The following is a 22,538-nucleotide window of genomic DNA, read 5'->3' as shown; positions in this document are numbered from 1 at the left end:
TAATTTCCAAGCGCCGGTGTGGCAAGCTGTGGATTTTATCTCCTGCCACAGAGGATAAAAGAGGCCCCTGTGTGTCCCTGTCCCCAACCTGGAACCCCCGCCTCCCGGTTTCATCCTTTCCCGGGCTCCTGTTCCTCATGCATTGTCCGGCCCGAGGCATTCTGTTATCGGCAGCCTCAGCTTCTCGGCTCCGACTGAGTCGGCCTTTCCAGGAGGGGAACCAGCCCTCCCGGCAATGCTCTAAACACTTGCTCTGGCTTTTTATCTCATTTCATTACCAGGCCCTGCGTGAAAGCCATGTTGCTTCGGAAAACAAAACCAAAAAAAGAAAGTCTTGGTGGGGAGGGGCTGTGGGAAGGACCATGAGAGACCACGGAAGTGGGAAAGCGGGATCGATTTTCCTGAGCTTTACGGCTAGGTGTTGCTTCTCGCCTGAAGGTCACACTGTCACCTTCCCGCAGTTCGGACCCCTTGCCCACTCTCTCCCTCTTGAGGAAGACAGAGCCCAGCAGTCTCTGGCAGGGAGGACGGTGAGGGCCCAGTCACCTCCACATGCAATCACTTCCTGTCTCCAGGGACCAACCAGGGAAATTCTTGAAGAAGCACCTGGTTCCCCACCCCCTTCCCCTCTACGGTGCTTCTCAGAGGGAGCATTTGGGAACACGTGGGGGTTGATGGAGCTCTCCTGCCAAGGGTGCCATTGGCATTTAGTGCCCTGCTCAGAACTGCCTGCAAGGTGTGGGACAGAAAAAGTGTCCCTGTCCCATTGCTAGAGGCTATTCCTAGTAGGAGGCCTTTCTTTACACAGGCAGCGTTGAGCAATGGACAGTTCAGCTATGGGATTGGGAGGCCTGCTAGACCACAGATGGGGCTGAGGCAGTTGCTTCTCTTCTCAGGGCCTCAGATACAAGCCCTCTCCACCTGGCCTCTGCTTCCTTCTTACCCTGTAAGAAGGTCCTCGTGCATCCTGCTCCAGTCACATGGGACTTCAGATGAGTTTTGAGAGAGAGTGTCCCTGACTCATGGGCCTCTGGTCCTTTGAAGATGCTTTTCTCTCCATTAGAACCACTCACTACCACCTCCTGGCCCTCTTTGTCCTCCCGGACCTCGCCTCAGCCTCTCTGTAGCTGAATGCCTCTTAATTAGCCTTCAAGTTCAGCTCCGCGGCTCCTTTCCTGGAAAGCTGTCCCTGACCCTTTCCCTGCCCTGGCCTTCTGGGTGGGTTACGAGTCGTCTCCCATGATCCAGTTTTGCCCTCAGAATTGCAACATCTTGTTAACTTGTATTCCTCCCTGGTGTGTGAGCCCTGAGGGGATCAGACTACATTTTACTCGCCTCAGATGGTAAGATCTCAAACTTTTCTTTCTACCTCCAGCTTCCTAGATTCTTCAGAGATGAGGAGAAAGCCTTGCCTTCTGAACACCAAGAGACCTGAGAAGGAGTTTGATTCCTAAAGCTTGGGTTAGACATGGCCGCCGTTTCTGGAGTCACATGATTACTAAGTGGACATGTCCAAATCTAGTAAGGAGTCCTCAGAATTTATGAAAAGCTGGGGCAATTTTCCACAGACACTTCTCTGGGAGGACCTGGACGAACTTCTGGGGTCACTGGTGCCCTCCCTCACCTGTAGGCTAACTGCATGTGGGGACGCCAAGTGGGCGAGGTTGCTACAAGAGACAGGATCATAAGGCAAGCCCAGAGCAGATGGGTCCCTGTCGAGAAGCCAGTCAGTCAAGCTGCCAACTCATAAACTTGCTCTTTACTGCACTTTCACTTTCATGCCCTGAGGGCATTCTTGACAGAGTCTTTCATATATTTATAGCCAAGAAAAAAAAATGAACACCACTCTAGGGAAATCCAGGCATCCCCTGGAAAAGAAGATACTTCTTGGTGGCTAACAAATCCCTGTCACGTCTAATAAATTAGAATTTTAATTTAGACTAGAAAAAAGGCTGAGGCATAATGAGGTGTGTGTGTGTGTGTGTGTGTGTGTGTGTGTGTATCTGTGACAGAGAATGAGCTCAGAGAACAAATTCAAATTTCACCAGCAAGGTCTTAAAGATGTGTTTTTGGAAGTAGAATGTCTTGGGTTAGTAAACAAGATTGTAGAATTCTTTTAACTTTGACAAATATGCACATATATAATATACATATTTATAGACATGTTTATTGTATTGTATACATATTTACATATAATATACACACACATGGGTGGGCACCTCCTCATCTTTTTTGTCTGGGCTAAGTCTGGTCCAACCTGGAGGTTGGAGAATCTTTTTTATTTTTGTGTTAACATTTTTTTAATGTTTATTTTTGAGAGAGAGAGAGAGAGAAAGAGAGAAAGTGTGCATGCGTGTATGGGTGGGGGAGGGGCAGAGAGAGAAGGGGACACAGAATCCAACTCAGGTCCAGGCTCTGAGCCATCAGCACAGAGCCCGACTCGGGGCTGGAACTCACTAGCTATGAGATCACGACCTGAGCCAAAGTCAGGCGCTTAACTGACTGAGCCACCCAGGCGCCCCTGGAGTTGGAGAATCTTAAAAAGACACTTTATGAGTACTCTTGGGAGTTTTTTGTTTGTTTGTTTCTTTTTTAAAGGGATTCTAAAATTTACAGAAGATACCCATGGTCTGCTGTTTCAGACCTTCTGGGAGTAAATTTAAAGACAATGATTAGGGGCTTCCCAAATGCCTATACAGGTTCCAAAACTGTCTCATAGAAAACAGATGTCTTATCTTTTGTTTGTTTTTGGCTATTTCCCTGAGGCCAGAGTGGGATTCTTTCTCTTATTCTCTAGGGCAAAGGAAAAAAAAGGGGTTGGGACCAGGTTATACTCTTTTCTTCTTGGAAAAACAAGGGTAGATGCAGAACCCTTGGGTTATGAATGGTTCTGGTGAATGTATTAACGAGGAAGCAGCGAGTCCTGGGTAGCAATGGCAGTAGGGAAGGCTGATGGCAGGTGTGGGAAAGCCAGCAGCCCAGAAAACCGCCAAGTTGTGGGAACTTCAACGGCTCGGGGCCTTGGGGAAGGCGATGGGTTTCATCAGATACAATGAGGCCACTTCTATCCTGATTGCTTCTGTGAGCATGGGCGTGCACGCACACACGCGTGCACACACACACACACACACACACACACACTTCCTGTCCTAAGAAGAGAGCACATCATCACATTATTCCTTTTCTGCAGGGTGTTACTACTGTTGTCAGTGTTGTTAAAATGCCCATTGCTACTGCTGGTCCCCACTGTCGTTAGGTCATCTTACTCCTCTGTCTCTCAGCCAACTGGCAACAGGATCACCTCCTTGGCAGCAATTTGAGTTTCTGTCAGGATGAATAGATGTCCTCTTTGGGAACATCCCAGGGGTGGGGGTAGGCGGGGGAGGAGGAGCCATGGCTACGTAGGACCCTGGCGTGGGAGCCCCGTGAGCCTTGCCGCCGCATCGCCCCCTCTGTTTAGCTGTGCTTCTCCGGCTTGGGGCGCGGGGGACCCTTCGGCCCTCGGAAACGACTTCTCCCATGTGGAAATGGCATTATCTTCACCCACTGGACTTCAAAGAGAGAGAGCAGCCAGTATCCCGGGAAGCTAATCGGATTTATTTGGTTCTATCTTTCCCCGGGGACAGGGCGTAAAGAAGATATTTATGTATCTACATCTCACTAGGCCTGGTTTAGCCATGGAGAGAGATGAGCTTTTAAAGCTGAAAGCCATACATACTCCTGCGCATACCTGCTTGCTAACACCATGTCACAGCTTGATCCAGCCCAGGGAGGCAGAGATTTGGGGGGCCCCATCAGAGATCGACTGTGCTCTGAGCAGTGGGAAGGTCTGGCTCATAACCTTAAAAGAGCTCACGAGACTGAATTTCAGTGCGACTGAAATTCAGCTTCCTCATCGATAAAATGGGGCCAGTCATACCCAACAACCCTCGACTGCATGGAAGAGACCGTATGTTGTAGGGGCGCCTGGGTGGCTCAGTTGGTTAAATGTCCGACTTCGGCTCAGGTCATGATCTCACCATTCGTGAGTTCGAGCCCCGCGTCGGGCTCTGTGCTGACAGCTCAGAGCCTGGAGCCTGCTTCAGATTCTGTGTCTCCCTCTCTCTCTGCCCTCCCCCGCTCATGCTTTCTCTCTCTCTCAAAAATAAACATTAAAAAATTTTTAAAGATTAAAAAAAAAGAAAGTATGTTGTAAACAGCAATAAACTGGATTAACACCATTAATACTACTGCTTATTTCTTGTGTGTGTGTGTGTGTGTGTGTGTGCATGTTGTGTATGTAAATGCAGTATCAGAGGACTTCAACTTATCCAGGGCCAACTTGGGGACATACATTCTGAGTCATGGCGTCTGCATTTATCTGATGACCTTAAGACAATTGTTTAATTTATCTAAACCTCAGTTTATTAATCTGTAATAGAATCCATTTCATAGAGTAGTTTAAATGAGAATATATGTGTGTGTGTGTATATACATTTTTTTTTTTTAATTAGATACTTTATTGTCAAGCCTAAGTGTGGACTTGGTCCCTCAGACCTCTGGAAACAGCAGGCAGATTGACCTCAACGTGCTGGCTGGCTGTGTATCTGGAAGTGGGACTACTGACCCATCCTCCATGGGTAGTTTCTCCATCTGTGAAGGTGGATTTGCACCAGCTGCACACCCTGAACCCTCATGACCAAACAGCACAAAGCCAAATCGGGATCCTGCCGGCAAGCGCGGCCATGGAGACAAGGAAGCTAACCGGCTCTGGTTTTCTGCAGAAAGCGTGCTGTAGTCAGCTCTTTTGGATGCCTGAGATCTCTGTAGCCTTGGGCAAAAAACCCTAAATTTTTAGCATCTTGGTTACGACATATGTCAAATATGAACTATGTGACACCACGGGTCTGTTTCAAGAATCAATTGAGATGCTGTATGTCAGTGACTCTCAATCTTTAGACTCATTGGGGAGGGGGCCCAAGAAACTGAATTTCTAACAAGCACTCAGGTGCGGCTGCTGCTGCTGGCCCCCTGCGCTGACACAGACGCTTTGAGACCTCTTGTCACATGTGAGAGAGTTACAAACGTGTGTACATTAATGTTGCTCTCTAGATCAATGGAGCTAATTGGTTAGATATTGTTTCTAGGAAGTACACAGGCAAAATTTTGATTTTTGGATTCACCGTTAGGGGGCTCTTACTGGAAGTATAAAAGAGATATTCTAGGGCTCTCAAAGAGGCAGTTCATGGATTTCCAGTCCCCAGAACAATCTAACGACGTCCGATTGGACTCTTAATACAGCAAGGAACACCGCCCCGCACCCCCCCCCCCCCCCCCCCCCCCCCCCGCCAAGCTGGATACGTGCATCTTAGCTGTCCTCTGTATTTTCAGGAGTGGAATTCTCCAGAAGCAGAGCTTTGGACAGAAAAGAGTAGGGCCAGGGCGCCTGGGTGGTGCAGTCGGTTAAGTGTCCGACTTCAGCCAGGTCACGATCTCGCGGTCCGGGAGTTCGAGCCCCGCGTCAGGCTCTGGGCTGATGGCTCAGAGCCTGGAGCCTGTTTCCTGTTCTGTGTGTCTCCCTCTCTCTCTGCCCCTCCCCCGTTCATGCTCTGTCTCTCTCCGTCCCAAAAATAAATAAACGTTGAAAAAAAAATTAAAAAAAAAGAAAAGAGTAGGGCCTGGGAGCTAGTTGTTGGGAAGGGATGTGTGAATGGCTGTGGCCAAGAGCCTCAGCAGTATTTAAGGCAGCTGAGGAAGTGGCCCTCACAAGCTTGCTGGGAACCCACACCGCTCATCTTTCCTGAGTGAAGTTAGGAGCCGGCTGCAGACCAGGCTTCCATCACCGGGCCTCCAGACGGCTGATCCCAGGGCCCATGTCAGGGGCTGGTGCACATCAGCAGTAAGAGAATGGCAGCCCATTCCCATCCCACTAAGCAGAGGTGGGAGGTGAGGAAGGGACAAAGGGCACCTCTTCCCCGGAAGCCACAGACATTCGGGAAAGTGAAACTGAAAGGCGGTGGGAAGTCTTTGGGTTCGCCCCCAGGGTTCTTTGAATATTAACTCACTCCTGAGTTGCCTGGTGGCAACCTCTTCTCTCAGGTCCAGCTTTCTGGAACATCGGAGTCTCTCCCCTGTGGCTGAGAGGGAACCGTGTTCCAGTGACTTCTAAAGGGCATGAGGGAGGCCGGCATGTTTCCAATTAGCCTTCTGGCTTCCACACCCCGGCAGAGTTTATTTGTCTTGGTCCTTAAGCCATTCCCCCTGCCCTTATTCCAGCTGCAGGGCGCTTTCAGGCTTGGCTTTGGGTTTCTCTCAGCCGGAGGGGGAGCCCCTGGGAGACAATGAAGCAGCTGCTCTCTCTTGTCTAGACCTGCACTTCACTCTCTCTCTCTCTCTCTCTCTCTCTTTCTCTCTCTGTGTTTTGTGGTCTGCCTCGCCTTTTTTTTTTATTAAGGAACTCAGAAGTGTAGAAGCGGCCCATATGAAGGTCAGTTTCTGAGACCCTTTATCACCATCTCCGCACTGCCAGGCCTCTGCCTCTGAGCAGCCCCATCTGTGGTTTCTGCCGTTCCTGGTCTGTCCCGCCTCCCTTCGCCATTCTTCGGCTGACTCCCAAGCTGGGGGACCACCCTCCACTCCGTACCCTCGGCCCTTGGGCCGTTTCCTCTGAATGAGAAGATTGGCCCGAAAGCAGTTCCATACTCTTGCAGAATCCCAGGGCTGGGATTAATTTCCAGTGTCCACTAAGACCAGATTAGTGCTTTCGGGTCAGATACATCAAAACACACCAACTGGCTGCGGGGAGATCTTTTTCTGAAAGGTTTTCAGGGCACTAGATAACTGGTTCCAGCACGCTAGGGGCACCAGAGGATGGCCTGTCTTCAATACCACCTGTGGACACCCTCTATGTTTCTCTCTTTCAAGACCGGCAAATTCCATTTTTCCGGCTGAATAGAACACATATTATTTCAGACACTGAGCGGAATTCACAGCCATGGGTGTGCGTGTTTGAGAAACGGGTCAAGGCCTACTATTATTTCATTTGCTTACCTTTTTGAGGTATAATTGACAAATAACATGGTAAGACATGTAAACGTATATGTCATGACGATCTGATATGTGTACATTAAGTCTGACTTTCTTATGTTTATTCAGAGAAGCAACTAGCACTGCGGTCAAGACTCGGAGACACGTAAGACTCTAGTTCTTGACATCTTGGACACGTAGATCCAAGGAACCCTTCCTATCAATGGCATTTGGGCAAAGCGGTCATTCCTTCCTCCCTTCTTTCACCCATGCACTCTGCAAACATTCCCTGAGGAAGACAGTGAGGATTTAAAGATTAGATACAGCCCTTGCCTTCAGGGAGCTTCTAGTCTAGTGCAAGAGGGCCATGTGTATAGAAAGAGTATAGTAGAGTATGAAAGTGCTACACTGTCCCTTATTGACATTTGCAGGTTTTCTAAACGGTGGACGAAGAGGGGAATTGCACACGTATACACACACGTGCGATTTGCATGAATACTAGGTCTTTATAGTCATTCAAACCCAACCAGCTGTCAACGTCCAAGTCAACGTCAGTGAATAACTGGATGTGATATTCACGGAAAGACAGGCAATTTGATATTTCACTGTGTGAATAACAAAGGTAGGTCGGGCTCTAGGGATGGAACACTGCCTGTATGATAAACTGGGACTTTTAGCAAGGCCTGGTTCTTTCCACCAGCTGAATTTCCTTCTCTTTCTATAAGGCCACCCACCCAGTCATACATCAGAGTCAAAGAATCATTGAAATTTAGACTTGGAAGAGAGGTTGGCAGGAAAGAATGGTTGAGAGTGAATGTTCTATTGAACTGGACTATGTCTGCAGCCAAGCAAAGGGCTTAGACTCAAAGAATAAATGCCATTCACTGCACTCTTCTGGACAATGGAGTCTGGTTGGTCGGATATGTCCCCTTAGCTTTCAGTCTCAACCCTCAGTTCCCCTCAAGCCTTTGAATGTAAAGAATCTTAAGAGTCTAGAAGATACAGCCTATTTCTCGGCCTCTGGGGTATTTTCTGCCACTTTTTTTTTTTTTAAGTTTTATAATAATGTGGTTTTGTAACATGTAGAATCTCCAGGAAGAAGACCAAGATGGGTCAGGGCAAGGAGACGGCCAAGCCTTTGGACTGCCCATCTGAAAAGGGAGGGCCACTCAGCTTTACTGGGAACATCACATGCCAAAGTGAGCCTTGCTTACCTCTGAAATGTTGATCCGGCCCTCCTGGAAGGAGCAGGTGGTGGGGTCATGAGTGCAGAGGTTCCGGTACTTGCACCAATGACAGCGGAAGGCGCTGTTGACACAAGACAGGCACCTGCAAGGATGGAGAAAGTAAGGGGCAAAGAGAAGGGATCAGACCGGGAAGGTAAGGGTTCCAGGTAGCCCATGGGTCATGATGGAAGGCTGTTCTCCTAGTCTCTCTCTCAGGAGGGTTGATTTGTGGGGGCATCCTCCAGCACTGAGAACTGTGCATTCTCCCTTGAAGACGTTCATAGGAGCAGAAAATTGGAAGAAAAAAAAGGAATCCAAAGTGGAAATAACGTAACTTATGAAGCAATGATGTGCTAGAACTGGCCTGCATTAGCTCATGACAGCTGGTTATTTACATTTTCAGGAATTTTGCAAGTGGGTTGGCATCATGTTAGTAGCTTGAAACCAGCCATGGGCAGAGTATTTACACCATAGACATCGGAAAATGCTACATACCGGGTCCCCCCCGCCCCCCGATTGCTAGCAGTGAAACATTTATCAGCCTACCACCACTTACAAGAGAACAGCTTATAATACAGAAAAGCACCGGGATAGAAACTGGGCAGATAGGATTCCAGTGTTGCCACTGCCACTGGGGTCACCTTGAGTAAGTCACTTCACTTTATGCACCGGAATTTCTTCATCCATCTGTCATAAAACTTTCCTGTCTGCTCCACAGGGCTGTTTAGCATCAAACAAGATAATGTGTAGGAAATGGTTTTGAAAGGTACAATGTTAAATGTGAGTGTTATTTTCAAATGCGTAAATTACCAGTGCTTTTAAGCTCTTAAGTCACTTTCGAGTGTTAACAACTAGTTCAGTCACCTGTGTTTCTGGGCTTTGGGGGAGTTGACGATATTAAGTGGTAATTTTGTACCACTCTCCAAGTAGCCAGGCATAGGTGTGTGGCCATATGTGTGTGGCTCATCAATTTCTTGCCAAGGTGAGCGCTTCTTTCGTCTGGTTTCACCTGAGGCTGTGTGTATTATGCTGGCTGTGTGTGACCCGCCCATTACAAAGGAGTCGGGTTTTGTAGGGGGAGGGGTTGGTCTTCCTGCTCCTTGTCAGCTCCCCTGGTCTAGCCTTCCACAACTAGACCAACCTGGAAGGGACACCGCTGGGTCTGCAATCTGGCGCCACCTGGTGGGTGCTCTCTTTAGATTTGGGCCGATGGGTGTCCTTCCAGGGGATGACTGGCTAATATGCCACCCTATTGTGGGTGCATTAGCCCAATGACACCTCATCTTCTCCGTGCCGATCAGTTTCATCCCCTTCTGGAAATGCCCAAAGTTATTCTGTTTCTGAGCTTAGGCCAGATTGGCCGGTTATTGCTAACGTGCTATGCTTCAGCAAGTAAATAATGAAAATGGACAGAGAATGATGAGAGGGGTTGCAGGCTCGTCTACTTGTGATTTTGTGATCCTTGCTGTAGCCCTTATCCCCTGGGGGCCTTAGTTTACCATATTAAAAGCAGAGGGTTGAACTTGATTCTGTGACTTTTTGCTACGAATGCCGGGAGCAGAGAAGGGTAAGACACATAGTGTTTGGGGTAAAATGGAATCTTTGCTGCCCAGGAGATCTGCTTTTTTCTTTTTCTTTCTTTTCTTTTCTTTTCTTTTTTTTTTTTCTTTTTTTTTTTTTTTTTTTTTTGGCTAAAACTTGCTGCTATGACTGCATTTCTGTTGCCATAGCAATGCAAAGTGGTGACATCACAGCAAACAGCCATGGAAATGAGGGTGCTTCTCACAAACAATGAATTCCATCACCGCTGTGTTGGAGTTTGAGAAGGCGGTTGGGAGTTTCTTTCTCCAAGATGCTTGCATTTCCCCTCCAAACTGGGTTAGCTGGGATTGGGACGCAGTGGTCAGTGGGTGAGTGTACTTCAGCTTCAATACTTACTGCCCGGCGCCCCCCCACCCCACGCCATTTTTACCACTTGTCCTGTCGATCTCGGCACAGCTATTGATTGACTTGTCCCAATGGGGCTCAGCTGCGTCTCCTTCCTTAACTACTGCAGGGACCCTAAAACTCCAAGTAGATGATTCTCATCATCAAAATCAAGATCAGAGGAGGGGAGAGACTAAGGAGGACTGGCTCATTTGTCTATGTTAATGGCTAATGATCCCTTTTGGGTTTAGCCACAAACAGGCCCTCTTCCCATGTGGACTGCTGAACTCCTCATGTCCACTGCCGGGACCCCACAGACTTGACACCTTGGAGTTACATAGACCTCAGGTTGTTCCTGTTCTGGGGAATGGAAAAGAGGGTCCATGGAATATTCCCAATTATTGCTCTGCTTGGTATGGAATTGTTGCTTGATCTCTCTCTTTGTGGAATGGCCATGGTCACTGGTCCAGTGGCCTTTACGTGGCCTTATTATAGAGACCTGTTTCCCTCTTTTTAAATTAAGTAGCATACAAGTTCCCAGTTTGTATGGAAGGAGCCTCAGTTTTTCTTCCAGAGAAGATTGTTAGAAGCTAAATATGGGTCTTTCTTCCTGCACAGCTGCAGAATCTCATACCTTGTGGGCACCCACTGCTGGAGATAGCTGGTGAGGTCAGCTGGGCTCTGTCAAGCCCTTCTGGAGGCTGCTGGTTTGGTCTGGTTACCCTCTCCTCTTTAAAAAGTTGAAGGCTAGGGGTGCCTGGGTGGCTCAGTTGGTTAAGCGTCTGACTTTGGCTCAGGTCATGATCTCACAGTCCATGAGTTCGAGCCCCGCGTCAGGCTTCTGTGCCGACAGCTCAGAGCCTGGAGCCTGCTTCAGATTCTGTGTCCCCCTCTTTCTCTCTGCACCTCCCCCACTCGCACTCGATCTCTCTCTCAAAAAATAAGTAAACATTAAAACAATTTAAAAATTTGAAGGCTGGATTTGGACCACAGTGGAGTTAAAGTCTCCTCTCCCCTCCCAGCCTGGGGTCATTACATCACATCCTTCTCTAGGGGTAGCTGTGTGCGTAGCTGCCTCTTAATGAGTCCCTCTCGACTTGGTCGTGGAGGATGTGTCTAAACTCCATTCATTGTCCATCTCCGTGCTCAAAGCTACCACCCGCTGGTCTGAAATAGAGAAATTTTCTTTTTCTTTTTTTTTTTTCAACGTTTATTTATTTTTGGGACAGAGAGAGACAGAGCATGAACGGGGGAGGGGCAGAGAGAGAGGGAGACACAGAATCGGAAACAGGCTCCAGGCTCTGAGCCATCAGCCCAGAGCCTGACGCGGGGCTCGAACTCACGGACCGCGAGATCGTGACCTGGCTGAAGTCGGACGCTTAACCGACTGTGCCACCCAGGCGCCCCAGAAATAGAGAAATTTTCTTACGATCCTTGGGCCATGACCACTGCCTTCACTTCACACTTTGTTCTTACTGTACTGGCTTGAGAACTGGGGGAAGGGTGGTTGGGGAGCCAGGCAAGGGGGTCTGCATGAGATCAGAGGCCGTGGAGAGTGAATGCCATTCCATTGACTCTCTCACTGAATGAGGCAGACAGAACTGAGGGCCTGGGGGGAGACTGGGAGGTGAATACAACCCGGTTCGAGCTTGGAGAAACGCCACACCCACAGCCAGGCCCAGAGTAAGACTCCCTCCCGGTAAGTACTTACAGTTGGTGGGCGCTGCAGTTGTAGAACTTGAACTCAGTGCTGACAAACATCTTCCCTGTCTCCTTGGATCTCAGCTGCAGCTCTAGCCCAAACCAGTCTGGGAGGGGGGGGGGCGGGGAGAAAGGAGAGAGTAGCAATCTGGGGGCCCAGTGGAGAATCTGGGTATAATCCATTAAGCCACTGCAGGGCTCTCTTGGGGCACGACGCTGCCTGAGTTGTCTTTGGTCCCAAGAGAGTCCCTTTGGTCCTGCTGAGACACCCATCACGGAGGCCCAGACTGCCCCACACCCTCTCTTAGGGAAAACAGAACGAATCAGATCCCACAGAACCCCTTGCTTTTGCTGAGGCATGTTCAGTTACTGAAAGCCTTTCAGAAATATTAGGCCAGAGCCCCTCAAGCCCCCAGCGGGAGAACCCCGCTGAAAATCACTGGCTGCAGCCCTCGGAGGGAAGTCTGGAAACACTCTCGGCACACTGTGCAGACTTAGCCCAAATGGGAGCAGGGGATTTCCTTCTTCCGGAATTTCACTTCGGGGCATGACAGGCAGCTTTCAAACTCAAACGAGTTATATCATAAGCCCGTATTAGGGTCTGCAATATGAAGACGTGGTCAGGCAACTTTTGTGCTGGTACTCACCACCCCCCATCCCCTGTGCCCTGTACTCTTGGCCGTTCTGGTAAGGGCAGTCCCTGGCACGTGACTCTCATGGCACACGCTTCCTACCTTGATCCAGAGGGATGACAGGGACATCCTTGGGCCCCGGTGAGATGCAGATGACCTGGCTCCCAGACACCTGTCCGTCCACCTCTGTCAGGTTCCCAAAGGCACAGGAGATGCCCGCAGACAGGTCTGGAGCATCACTCACAACCAGGCTGAGCTGTGGGAGGAGCAAAGAGGCCGAGGATCAAAGAGATGATGCCGCAGGAAGAGACCCAGGGGCTCAGGAGACCCGGCCCTGCCGTGGCCGGGTGCTCACTAATCTCCCCAGACCTCATCTGTTAAGGCAAGACACTGGTCCAGGTGATCTTCCGGCTTTGACACGGAACAGTTACAGCAGCCCTGACAGCAGTCGATGGTCTTTATTAACATCATTATTAGTTTATTTTTCAATCTTGCCCCGCATCAGAAAGGACTGAGTGAGGGGCACTGGAGGGAAAGTTGCCGCAGCCCATCTCGGACCCTCATCATTCTGACATGAAACCGTGAAACTGGAAAACAGGTCATGAGCTGAGCCCTTTACAAACAAGTCTTAACGCTGGCTTACCAATCTGGAGGGTTACCACGTTGGGGGAAGACAGCCTAGCTGTTATTCAGGGGCTGCTTATCAGGTCGGTGGGTGTCCTAGGAGCTTCTGCTTCTCTGTACCCCCCTACCCTGGGTGCTCTGCTCACGGACAGCACCCCTCGAGTAAGGCAGTGGCTCCACAGGGGGTCAGAGAAAGCAAGGGACTCGGACACCAGCCTCTCGGAGGATGTCTGCTGCTGTCTACGGGTTCCAATGATCTAGGCCAGCACCTCCCAGCCTTTGCAAGTTTGAGTGCCCTCCTCGGAAGGGTAACAATTCCTCAGACTGCCAGAAATGAGTTTGTTCTCAATGACCACAATAGAACATCTAAGCGGTATTTGAAACAACAGGTGAAGGATCTGAAGACTGGCTTCCTCTAGCAACAGGGAGTGACCACAAGGGTTCACGGGGACAATACCCCCACCACCCCCGCGGTGGCCTCCAAGTTGGGAGCCACTGGGTAGGTCTCCCTTTGTCTTCCTACCAACACCTGGCTGCATTTATTTGCAGTGGTTTCTTAGCACAATGAGTGTCACCTAGCCTCTCCAGGCATTTGTTTGCTGCTGAATCTCTGCCCCAGTTTCGTTTCCATGGGGCCAGAGACTTAGGTACAAACTCCCCTATTTGTTCCCTCAGCTCCATGGGAGCCAAAACCTCCTGGTGGGGATGAATGAACAGAAATCTTGGAAGGTTCATTAACTAATTAACATCCGTAAACGCTCATAAAACCTTCAGAAGGAAATGATCGTGCAGGGCCTGAGGACATGAAATATTTTGGGTTGTACCTCGACAGGTGGTTAAGGGCTATTTTATTCTCTTTAATATTCTCTTTAAGTGCATACTGGCTGTGAATTAAGTCTCAGTCTCTTTGTCTCTGTCTCTCCTCTCTCTCTCTCTCTCTCTCTCTCACACACACACACACACACACACACAACTCTAAGGTCTCTGTGAAAAAATGGTAGGTGGAGGAATGTAAATACAGCCTACAGTGAAGAAAAATGCGTTATTTCGTATTGGGCTGCACCATATCGTAGCTGTTTGTTACTAAATGCAACATCTAGATTTACAAAACAGATCAACCGGTGATGAGTTTGCAGGGAGTGTGGAGAGGGGCTGTGCCCTTTACATTAAGAGTTATCATAGGGTTTCTCCAAACACAAAGTTTCCTTGGAGCCTTTAAAGTGTGCTCCAGTCACAGACACACGTGCAAGTGTTAAAGGAACACACGCACACACGGAAGGGCGCTCTGTGCCTGTCCCCTCCACGAGCTCCCTAGGTAGGATGAGTTACTTACCAGGCGGCTGTGTTCAGACACTGAGATGCTGCTGGGATGCACCTCGAGGCTCATGCACTGGCTGATGCTGGCGGCAAATCGATTAGGTTCCCAGGCCCGCTGGCACTTGTCCCTGCGGGAGCACCTGCCGTACACACAGATTCACAAGAGGTCAGGCCACGGAGACCCATCTGTTTGGTTCCACTGTCCCCTGGGGGGTTGTAAGAGGGGTTTGCTGCTCTGAGGCTTGTGGCTTGTCTTCTCATTATGCTTTTCACTTACCCCAGAGGGCTTGGGTGACTCCCAGATGGTCCTGATGGCAGTTAAACACAGACTAAGAGGAAGTGGGATTAACTCTCAATACCGGAGGCACAATTTTGGCATAAAGAATAGCTCCTGACAGATAGTATCTTTATAGGATGTTCGGTGAGCAACGGTGGGGCATTTGGGGAATGTGAGAATTAGCGCACAAGAGGCTGAGGATATGAGCTTTGGAGCCAGTTTGCCTGGATTCTACCCCCTCCCCCCCAGATCAACTGCATACTAGCTGTGTCCCTTTGGGCAAGTTACATAGTCTCTCCGAGCCTCAGTTTCCTCAACTATAACACGGTGAGGATAGTGACATTACCCTACCTCATAGGGCTAGTGCAAGGATTAAATCAGTTAGTGCTTAGAAAATGGGTTTTAGGCCCTTATGATAATAATAATGATGATGACTCTTCGTGTGATTATTCTACTCCCAAAAAAATGGAAAACTCTGGACAAGTCTTAGCTGTATCGGGCGGTGCACATGTGATCTTGGGGCTGGATTAATGGCTCTCTGAAGGCAGGGACCATGTTTTATTCATTGAGGTATTCTACCTGTCACATGGTATATTTTAAATAAATATTTGCGGTGTGCAATAATGCCTGGAGACAGAGAGACAGGCCAGGAGTCTCAGCCAGGGCTGCCTCTGTCAGAAAGCCGTGTGGCCATTTCTCCCGACAGTTTCATCCCTGGCTGGAGGCTCTCTGCCCAGTGTGGCAGGTGGGCATGGTGACGCCTGCACGCAGGAGCGTCGTCGGGCTGTCACCGGTGTCACGTGGCAACACGCTGTAGGGCCCGGTGCTTCTCCAACCAAGTAGCCACCGAGATACAACAAGATGCCACAATCCCACAATCCGGCAGTGATTCCCACCAAACTCCCCGCCCCCGCCCAAGCCCCTCCCCTCTTCCTTTCCAGGCACATAATGGATCTAAATATGAATGCTGTCAAAGAAAAGAATTATTGAGGTTTAAGTGAATCCTTAAGATAGCTCTAAAGTGAGCTCTTGACTGGAGCCTTTATCTCATTGACTCACTGAAATGGCTCTTTTTTATCATACTATTTATGGCAACAGCCCTAACAGAGATAAATAGCCTTGGAGACAATAACAGAGTTGCCAGAGCAAGGCATACAGAAGAGACTGGAAGGTTTCAAATCCCCCCAGACCCAGAGCCTCTTCAGCAATCTCCCTCGGCCTCTGCCTCTGTTAAAGTCCAGCGGGTGGGCCTGGGAACTAGAATGGGCCCATCGTCCGCTTCCTGTTACCTAGGCCGGCCGCCAGTGGCAGGTGGGAGGGCACTGCGGGGGCGTAGGTGACCGTGAGAAAGATCTAAGGGGAGAAAGCTCGGGAAAGAAACAGGAAGAAGCTTGTTCCCGAGTGCTCCTGGGAGGCAGAGGTGCCGGAAGAAGAGATGTGCCCATAGGGGGGAGGGACTGATTGTCTGCCACAGGTAGAGGACAGAGGAAATCACAGGCAATCCTGATGTGGCTCGGCCCTTCTAGAAGCCACAGCCTACCCAGACAGGAGCATGACAGGGGTGGTGTGGGGCCACCGGGAGACTCAGGCACTGTGGTAGATCCGTGGCCTCCGGCACAGGCTGGGGAGCACGGTTGTCCGTGCTGTTGAATAAATGATGATCCCCCATCTGTAAGGGGTGTGTTCCGTGTGACAAGTGCACCGGCACAGAAGCGGGGAGGGCCAGGCAGGGGGCAGGGTGCGGATGGTGTGGCTGCACGCCCACAGCACAGGGAGAGGACAGGTAGTCTAGGACACTTCCACAGAGCGGGGACAGCTGGCAGGTTCTCTGGAGGAATCAACCCTCCTGGTGGGAGATTCAGCTGGCTGGCCGCTCGGCCTCACGGAGGGGAAACAGTTTTAGCCCCCTTTGCCACTCCTGGGGCGTCGGAATCTGTACCACTTGTCTGACCTGAATGGTGACTCCCTCACTGCCTGGGTTCTGGTGAGAGCATCGTGTGAGTGTGTGTGTGTGTGTGTGTGTGTGTGTGTGTGTGTGTACGCGCGCGCGCGCGCGCGAAACTTCTGGAGGAGTCTCTTACCTCCAAACCCAAGCAGGGAACCCAGTATTTGTGGGCTCAAATCCAGTCCGGATTTTGCATCTGTGAGGCGCCCACTTCCCTCCCTCCCTCCATAGCCCTCGCAACACCTGCTGCAGAGGCTGGAAGCCAAGAGCTATTGTGCAGGACCCTGAACTCTGGCCCCCCGCCTCCGCCTCCACCCCAAACCCGGCACATTTCATGGAGATGCTTTGCTGGCTGGCACGAAGCCACAGAGCTTCCAGCTCCAATGGGGAACAGAATTCCTGGCCAGCTCCCGCCTTTGGGTTGTCACCCTATTCCCTCCCTGGGGGCTCTTGGAATTAGGAAGTTTAAGTGTGATTTTGCATTTCTATGGAGCTGGGATTCTACCGGCAGGGATGCTTATGAATAGGGGTGTGAGGCAAGTTAGAGTGAGGTGCAGACTTCTCAAAATCTTGAATTAATGAGGCCAGAAGGGTCCTCTCAAAGGTTCAGAGCTCATGATAACTATTTTGATTCGGAGAGCCTATTCTGGGCTTCCGTACTTCCAAAACATTTATTATTTCATTGAATGCTCATGGTTTACCTTCCAGGTAGGCATTATTCCTATTCAGCGCCCGGAAAGTGGAGGCCCAGGGTGGTCAGTGCACCATGCACAGACACACAGCGGCTCGCTGGAGTCCGGGTTCCCCCACCCTAGCGCACTGCTATCTGCACGCTGACGGCAAGAGGCACCTCGTTCAGGGTGCACCGAGGAGGTTCTCGGGGGTTCTCCACCCGCCCTTGTGAGTTTTGCCTGTACCACTACCCTTCCCCGTGTTGACAAGGTGCAGCTTCAGAGAAGCCAGGAGGGCAGAACTCGGACATGAAAGCAAGGCAAAGGCACTAACACTGGGAAGGAAGGACCCCCCCCTCCTTGGCCTCTCTTCCTGCTCTCCAACCTCGATGAGAATTACTGGAAATTCCCCTCTCCCCGCGCAAGCCACTGTCACAGCCTCATCAACCCTCCCAGGAAAGCACCTGGTGGTCTACACCCCGGGGCCCTTTTTCAGAACGCTCCCCAACTTACATGTTGTGCAAAGCACACCAGCCGCAGTGAGGGTCCCCCGAGCTCAGACACTCCCCACAGGTTGTGTACTGTTCACAGGACTCCACGGGGACCCTGGTGATCTGGCAGAGAGACGAGAGAGAGCACGGTTAGATCAGGTAGGGATGACACCTACCCATACCTGCACGGTCACTGCCCCGAAAGAGGTGACGCTAGGGGATAAATCGATGGCCGTTCTGTGTTCTCATCTGTGTGCCTGGTGCAGGGTGGGCGGGGCGGGGGGGGGCATGTGTTTCTGGGGCGGAAGACGCAAGGCTGCTTCTTGCCATCGCCAGAGGCAGCAGCAAATCGTCCTGCGTCCTTCTGCCTGCCACCAAAGTCCTTCTGCCTGCCGCCCAAGTCTGTGCGGGAAATGGGCTTGCGGTAAGTGCTGAAAATGGTTAACTCTGCTGAAAGCCTATTGAGTGCCACCAACTTGTCTCTGAAGGGCTTTCAGCTGGGCTTGGGCTGAGACATCCTGCCCGCACAGAAAAATTTATAAAGGGAGAGAAGGAGAAACTTTTCCTATCAAATAATATTCATTGCATGGCAGTCTCTTTACAGCCAACCAAACATACCACCTGGATCCAATTATCCCATTCTCTGATGTCTGCATTCAGTTTTTCTAGTAAATCTCCCATCCTTTGAAAAGTCTGGCTACATGGGAACATTCACGGAGATGAGCTGCCTGCCTGATTCCGCCTTGCTGGGGAAAGTGACAATTTACAGACCAAGCCCCTGTCCCCCCACTCCAAGGGTGTAGCCCCAGCGAACTCCTGCCAGCTTCCCCAACAGGGACTTGAGCCAGGCCTGTTTGGACCGGACACCTCCACCTGTCCAGCGTGTGTGACATTCAGGCCAGGTAAGGGGGCCAGAGGACAGAAGTCTTCCATTTGTCACGCTAGGTACCACCACTGGCTGGGGCAGCAGGGCTGCTGGGCTGCGAAAACCACTGGCCGGGCTGGGGATGGGTTGTCCTCTGTCGGGGTACAGAGGTCCCCCCCCCACCGGATGCGTGACCTCAAGTACAAATGCAAGCCAGTGTCCTATCGCACGGTGCTCTGCCTCTGGCAGAGGGACAGAGGATCTGCGAAGGCACTTTCACAGCATCATCCTGAGAGGCTTGGGATACATCTAACGTGCTTATCTAGCAAATGTTTATCAGATGTCATTAGAGGGAGGCTCGGGTGCCGGGTGAGAGAGAAGTGCCAGCCATCAGGGCGTAGATCCTGCCCCGCAGAGCTCAAGTCCAGGGGGAGCTTGTCATTGCAAAGATGGAGCTCCTCACATGGGACGGGGGTGAACTTATAGGCGGGGTGCAGGGTACAACCTGTTTGGAGAAGGGGCCACTGGGATAAGCGGGAGTCAGGGTAGTAGTGGGCCCATGCACAGACCCAGAAGGGCAGCGCGAGAAGTGATCATCACGAGCAAAAGTAATCGTGGGTAAGTTCAGCATAACTCAAGGGTGTACCCCGGATGGGCCGGGGTGAGATGCAAGGGGGGTGCACTCGGGGGCCAGACGATGAAGGGTCTCGTGGACCAGCCCCCAGGAAGCGTCCGTTCTATGTTGGGTGTCCCTCCTTCCCACCACCTCATAACACCTAAGAGTCATATGACAAGGCTTTCCTAGAAGTGAGTGGCATAATCAACTCTAGACATTCCTAACCTCCTTTTAGTAACAAAAATATAGAGGGGCGCCTGGGAGGCTCAGGCTAGTAGGTGTCCGACTCTTGGTTTTGGCTCAGATCATGATCTTGTGGTCCGTGGGTTCGAGCCCCGCGGCTGCTTGGGATTCTCGGTCCCTCTTTCTCTGCCCCTCCCCCATCACGCTTGTGCGCTTTCCCTCAAGATAAAGAAATAAACTTAAAAAAAAAAAAAAAGCAATGCGGGAAGGATAATCGTAAAGCCTTGCAATTCAGTTGAAAACACTGGTACTGTAAGTGGAGGCTGGTCTGAAATAGCTCCCATGTAGCCGACCTGAGGGTTTGCATCGACTCGATGCCCAGCGTGCCCTGACGGGGTGATATAAGAGCTCAAGGGGCTAATTTGTTCATGGGCTGCAGAAATAATGTCAGGATGGAGACAGGCCACCCCACTCTGGGGACTTCCCAGCTCAGGCCTCTGCTCCAAGAGCGCGTTGTTCAACCGGGTAGAGCCTTCCCGGAAGAGTGGTTAGGCTGCGGTCTGATCTAGATGCAGCATCCAAGGTACAGCTTATGGATCTGGGATGTTTATTTAGAGGTGGCCGTGGAGGCGGTTTCCCAACGTTCGGAGGGCGGCGCTGTGGCCGCAGGACGACTCATGGGTAAGAAGTTTCAGGAAAGCCCAACCTAGGGAAGTCAAGGCTGTCCAATAACGCAAAGCCCTCACTTCCGGAAGGGACTCCCGTCACTGGGATGCGTAAGCAGAGTCGAGGTGACAGGTGTCTGGAAGGCTGTGAAAGCCATTGCTGCCCTCCCTCCGAGGGAGGCCGCATTTGTCCTTCAATTTTGATGTTTGGGATTTGATTTCCCATGGTTTACCTAACTCCTCCCCGAGACTGGTAGGATTTCTGCCCTGAACGACTTGGTACAGTTAAAAGCGAATATCCAGCCATTGCCACCAGGCACTGGCATCACCTTGCCTTAAGAAGCAACCCTTCCCCCCTGACTCATGGCCTGTGATTCCTACAAGGAGCACCTTTCTGGAAGGTACCTGCCAGGCACTCTCCTAGCGTGCCTCTCCTGGGCCTGAGGCTCTCAGCCCTTCAGGATATCTGTGACCCCACTGCCGGGGATGGCTTCCGCCCGCCCCCTCCAGCCCGCCCTCTGAGGCCTGAGCGCAGCAACCCAGCGCCCAGCCTCCCTTTCTTGGGTTTCGGGATCCGCGTGAGTGATGTCTGCATCTGGCTGGAAATTAAAACAACTGTCTGCATTGCATTCGGCCCGTCTGTCAAAACACAGCCCGGCTCTCAGCAGCTGGGAAAGGGGGCCCTGAATGGGAGCAGTGTCCCCAGCAACAAAGCCCACTTTCACGCCAAGTGCCACGGAGATAGTGAGAACCCTGTTCTTCTCCAAACATGAAACCAAGAGCACAACTATTTTTCCTGTTTCCTGGGCCCTCCTGGTGGGAATTTCTCTCTTTTTTTTGTAATGCACTGAGTGGAAGAGAGAAGTGAAACAGGAAACTTACGGGGGGGGGGGGGCGGTTTAAGACTCGAATGATGCCCTCCTCAAAGATGTAATAGCCATGCACAAACCAGAAGCCAGAAATGTCACAGGGACCGGGAGGAGACCCTCAACGTGACATGTTTCTGTGGGCTCTCTGTCTTTGCTACGTTCATGTGCTTCTATATTCACTCATCAGCCGATACTCACGGACCACATCCTACATACAGACCAGCACTAGGCACTTCAGGGTAATGAAAACAACAGCCGCAGTAAAACACAGCCATCACCTTCAAGTCGCAAACAGACTAGCAATAAAACAAGCAAGCAAACGAACAAACAAACCCCAAGAAGGTGATGTGTGTTCTAAGAGCGGCATTGCAAGAGAGCTGAGGGAATTCAGAGCAAAGAGAAAATACTTTTACGTCTTCTGGGTCCAACGCGATAGCCACTCTCTCTTGCGGCTATAAGCATCTGAAATGTGGCTAGTTCAAACCGAGATGTGCTATCAGGACACAACAAACCCTGCGTTTTGAGGACTTTTGTATGGAAAAAAAAAAAAGGAAAATATCACATTAATAATTTTTTATCGAGACGTTAAAAGAATGAAAAATTTCAAATATTGGGTTAAATAAAATCGATTATTAATGTCACTTCTTTCCCTCTTACTTTTAAAAATATACTGGGGCGCCTGGGTGGCGCAGTCGGTTGGGCGTCCAACTTCAGCCAGGTCACGATCTCGCGGTCTGTGAGTTCGAGCCCCGCGTCAGGCTCTGGGCTGATGGCTCAGAGCCTGGAGCCTGTTTCCGATTCTGTGTCTCCCTCTCTCTCTGCCCCTCCCCCGTTCATGCTCTGTCTCTCTCTGTCCCAAAAATAAATAAAAACGTTGAAAAAAAAATATAGCTACTAGGGGCGCCTGGGTGGGTCAGTCGGTTAGGTGTCCGACTTCGGCTCAGGTCATGATCTCGCGGTTCATGGGTTGGAGCCCCGTGTCGGCCTCTGTGCTGACAGCTCAGAGCCTGGAGCCTGCTTTGGATTCTGGGTCTCCTTCTCTCTCTGGCCCTCCCCCACTCCTGCTCTGTTTCTCTCTCTCTCTAAAAACATAAATAGGGGCGCCTGGGTGGCGCAGTCGGTTAAGCGTCCGACTTCAGCCAGGTCACGATCTCGCGGTCCGTGAGTTCGAGCCCCGCGTCGGGCTCTGGGCTGATGGCTCGGAGCCTGGAGCCTGTTTCCGATTCTGTGTCTCCCTCTCTCTCTGCCCCTCGCCCGTTCATGCTCTGTCTCTCTCTGTCCCAAAAATAAATAAACGTTGAAAAAAAATTTAAAAACATAAACATTAAAAAATTAAAAAAAATATATAGCTGCTAGAAAAGTTAAAATTGTTCACAGAGCTTGCACTTGTGGCTTGCGTTTTATTTCTATGGGACGGTGCTGCTCTAGAAGGGGGTCCCAAGCAGGCTTTTTGAGAAACAAGGCACGTGCCCGGGTCCTGAAGGGTGACTAACATAGACGCAGATGAAGAACGTTCCAGGCGGGA

The 22,538-nt window shown here is 50.7% G+C and overlaps 1 protein-coding gene and 1 long non-coding RNA gene across 3 annotated transcripts in view; one reads left to right on the top strand and one right to left on the bottom strand.

The window, feature by feature from the left end:
- The window catches only part of PLXNA2 (plexin A2), a 208,705-nt gene that overhangs the window by 55,921 nt on the left and 130,246 nt on the right, over positions 1-22,538 (bottom strand). Inside the window, 5 exon segments of the mRNA XM_003999337.5 lie at positions 8,220-8,334; positions 11,869-11,965; positions 12,593-12,746; positions 14,448-14,571; positions 17,838-17,938. Of these exon segments, the coding sequence (XP_003999386.1) occupies positions 8,220-8,334; positions 11,869-11,965; positions 12,593-12,746; positions 14,448-14,571; positions 17,838-17,938 (591 nt within the window).
- Positions 9,988-21,591, top strand: LOC123382896. 2 transcript variants are annotated; one of them, XR_006592034.1, is made up of 3 exons: positions 9,988-10,141; positions 17,362-17,974; positions 18,152-21,591. It is a non-coding gene; the product is annotated as an uncharacterized LOC123382896 (long non-coding RNA). The 2 variants fall into 2 exon arrangements; XR_006592033.1 differs by lacking the exon at positions 9,988-10,141 and having other exon boundaries at positions 14,571-17,974.

This window comes from Felis catus, chromosome F1 (assembly GCF_018350175.1).
Source record: "Felis catus isolate Fca126 chromosome F1, F.catus_Fca126_mat1.0, whole genome shotgun sequence".
In the NCBI taxonomy this organism is placed as follows: Eukaryota; Metazoa; Chordata; class Mammalia; order Carnivora; family Felidae; genus Felis; species Felis catus.
Note: the sequence above shows the minus strand (reverse complement) of the source record. Positions and strands in the feature narration are given on the sequence as shown.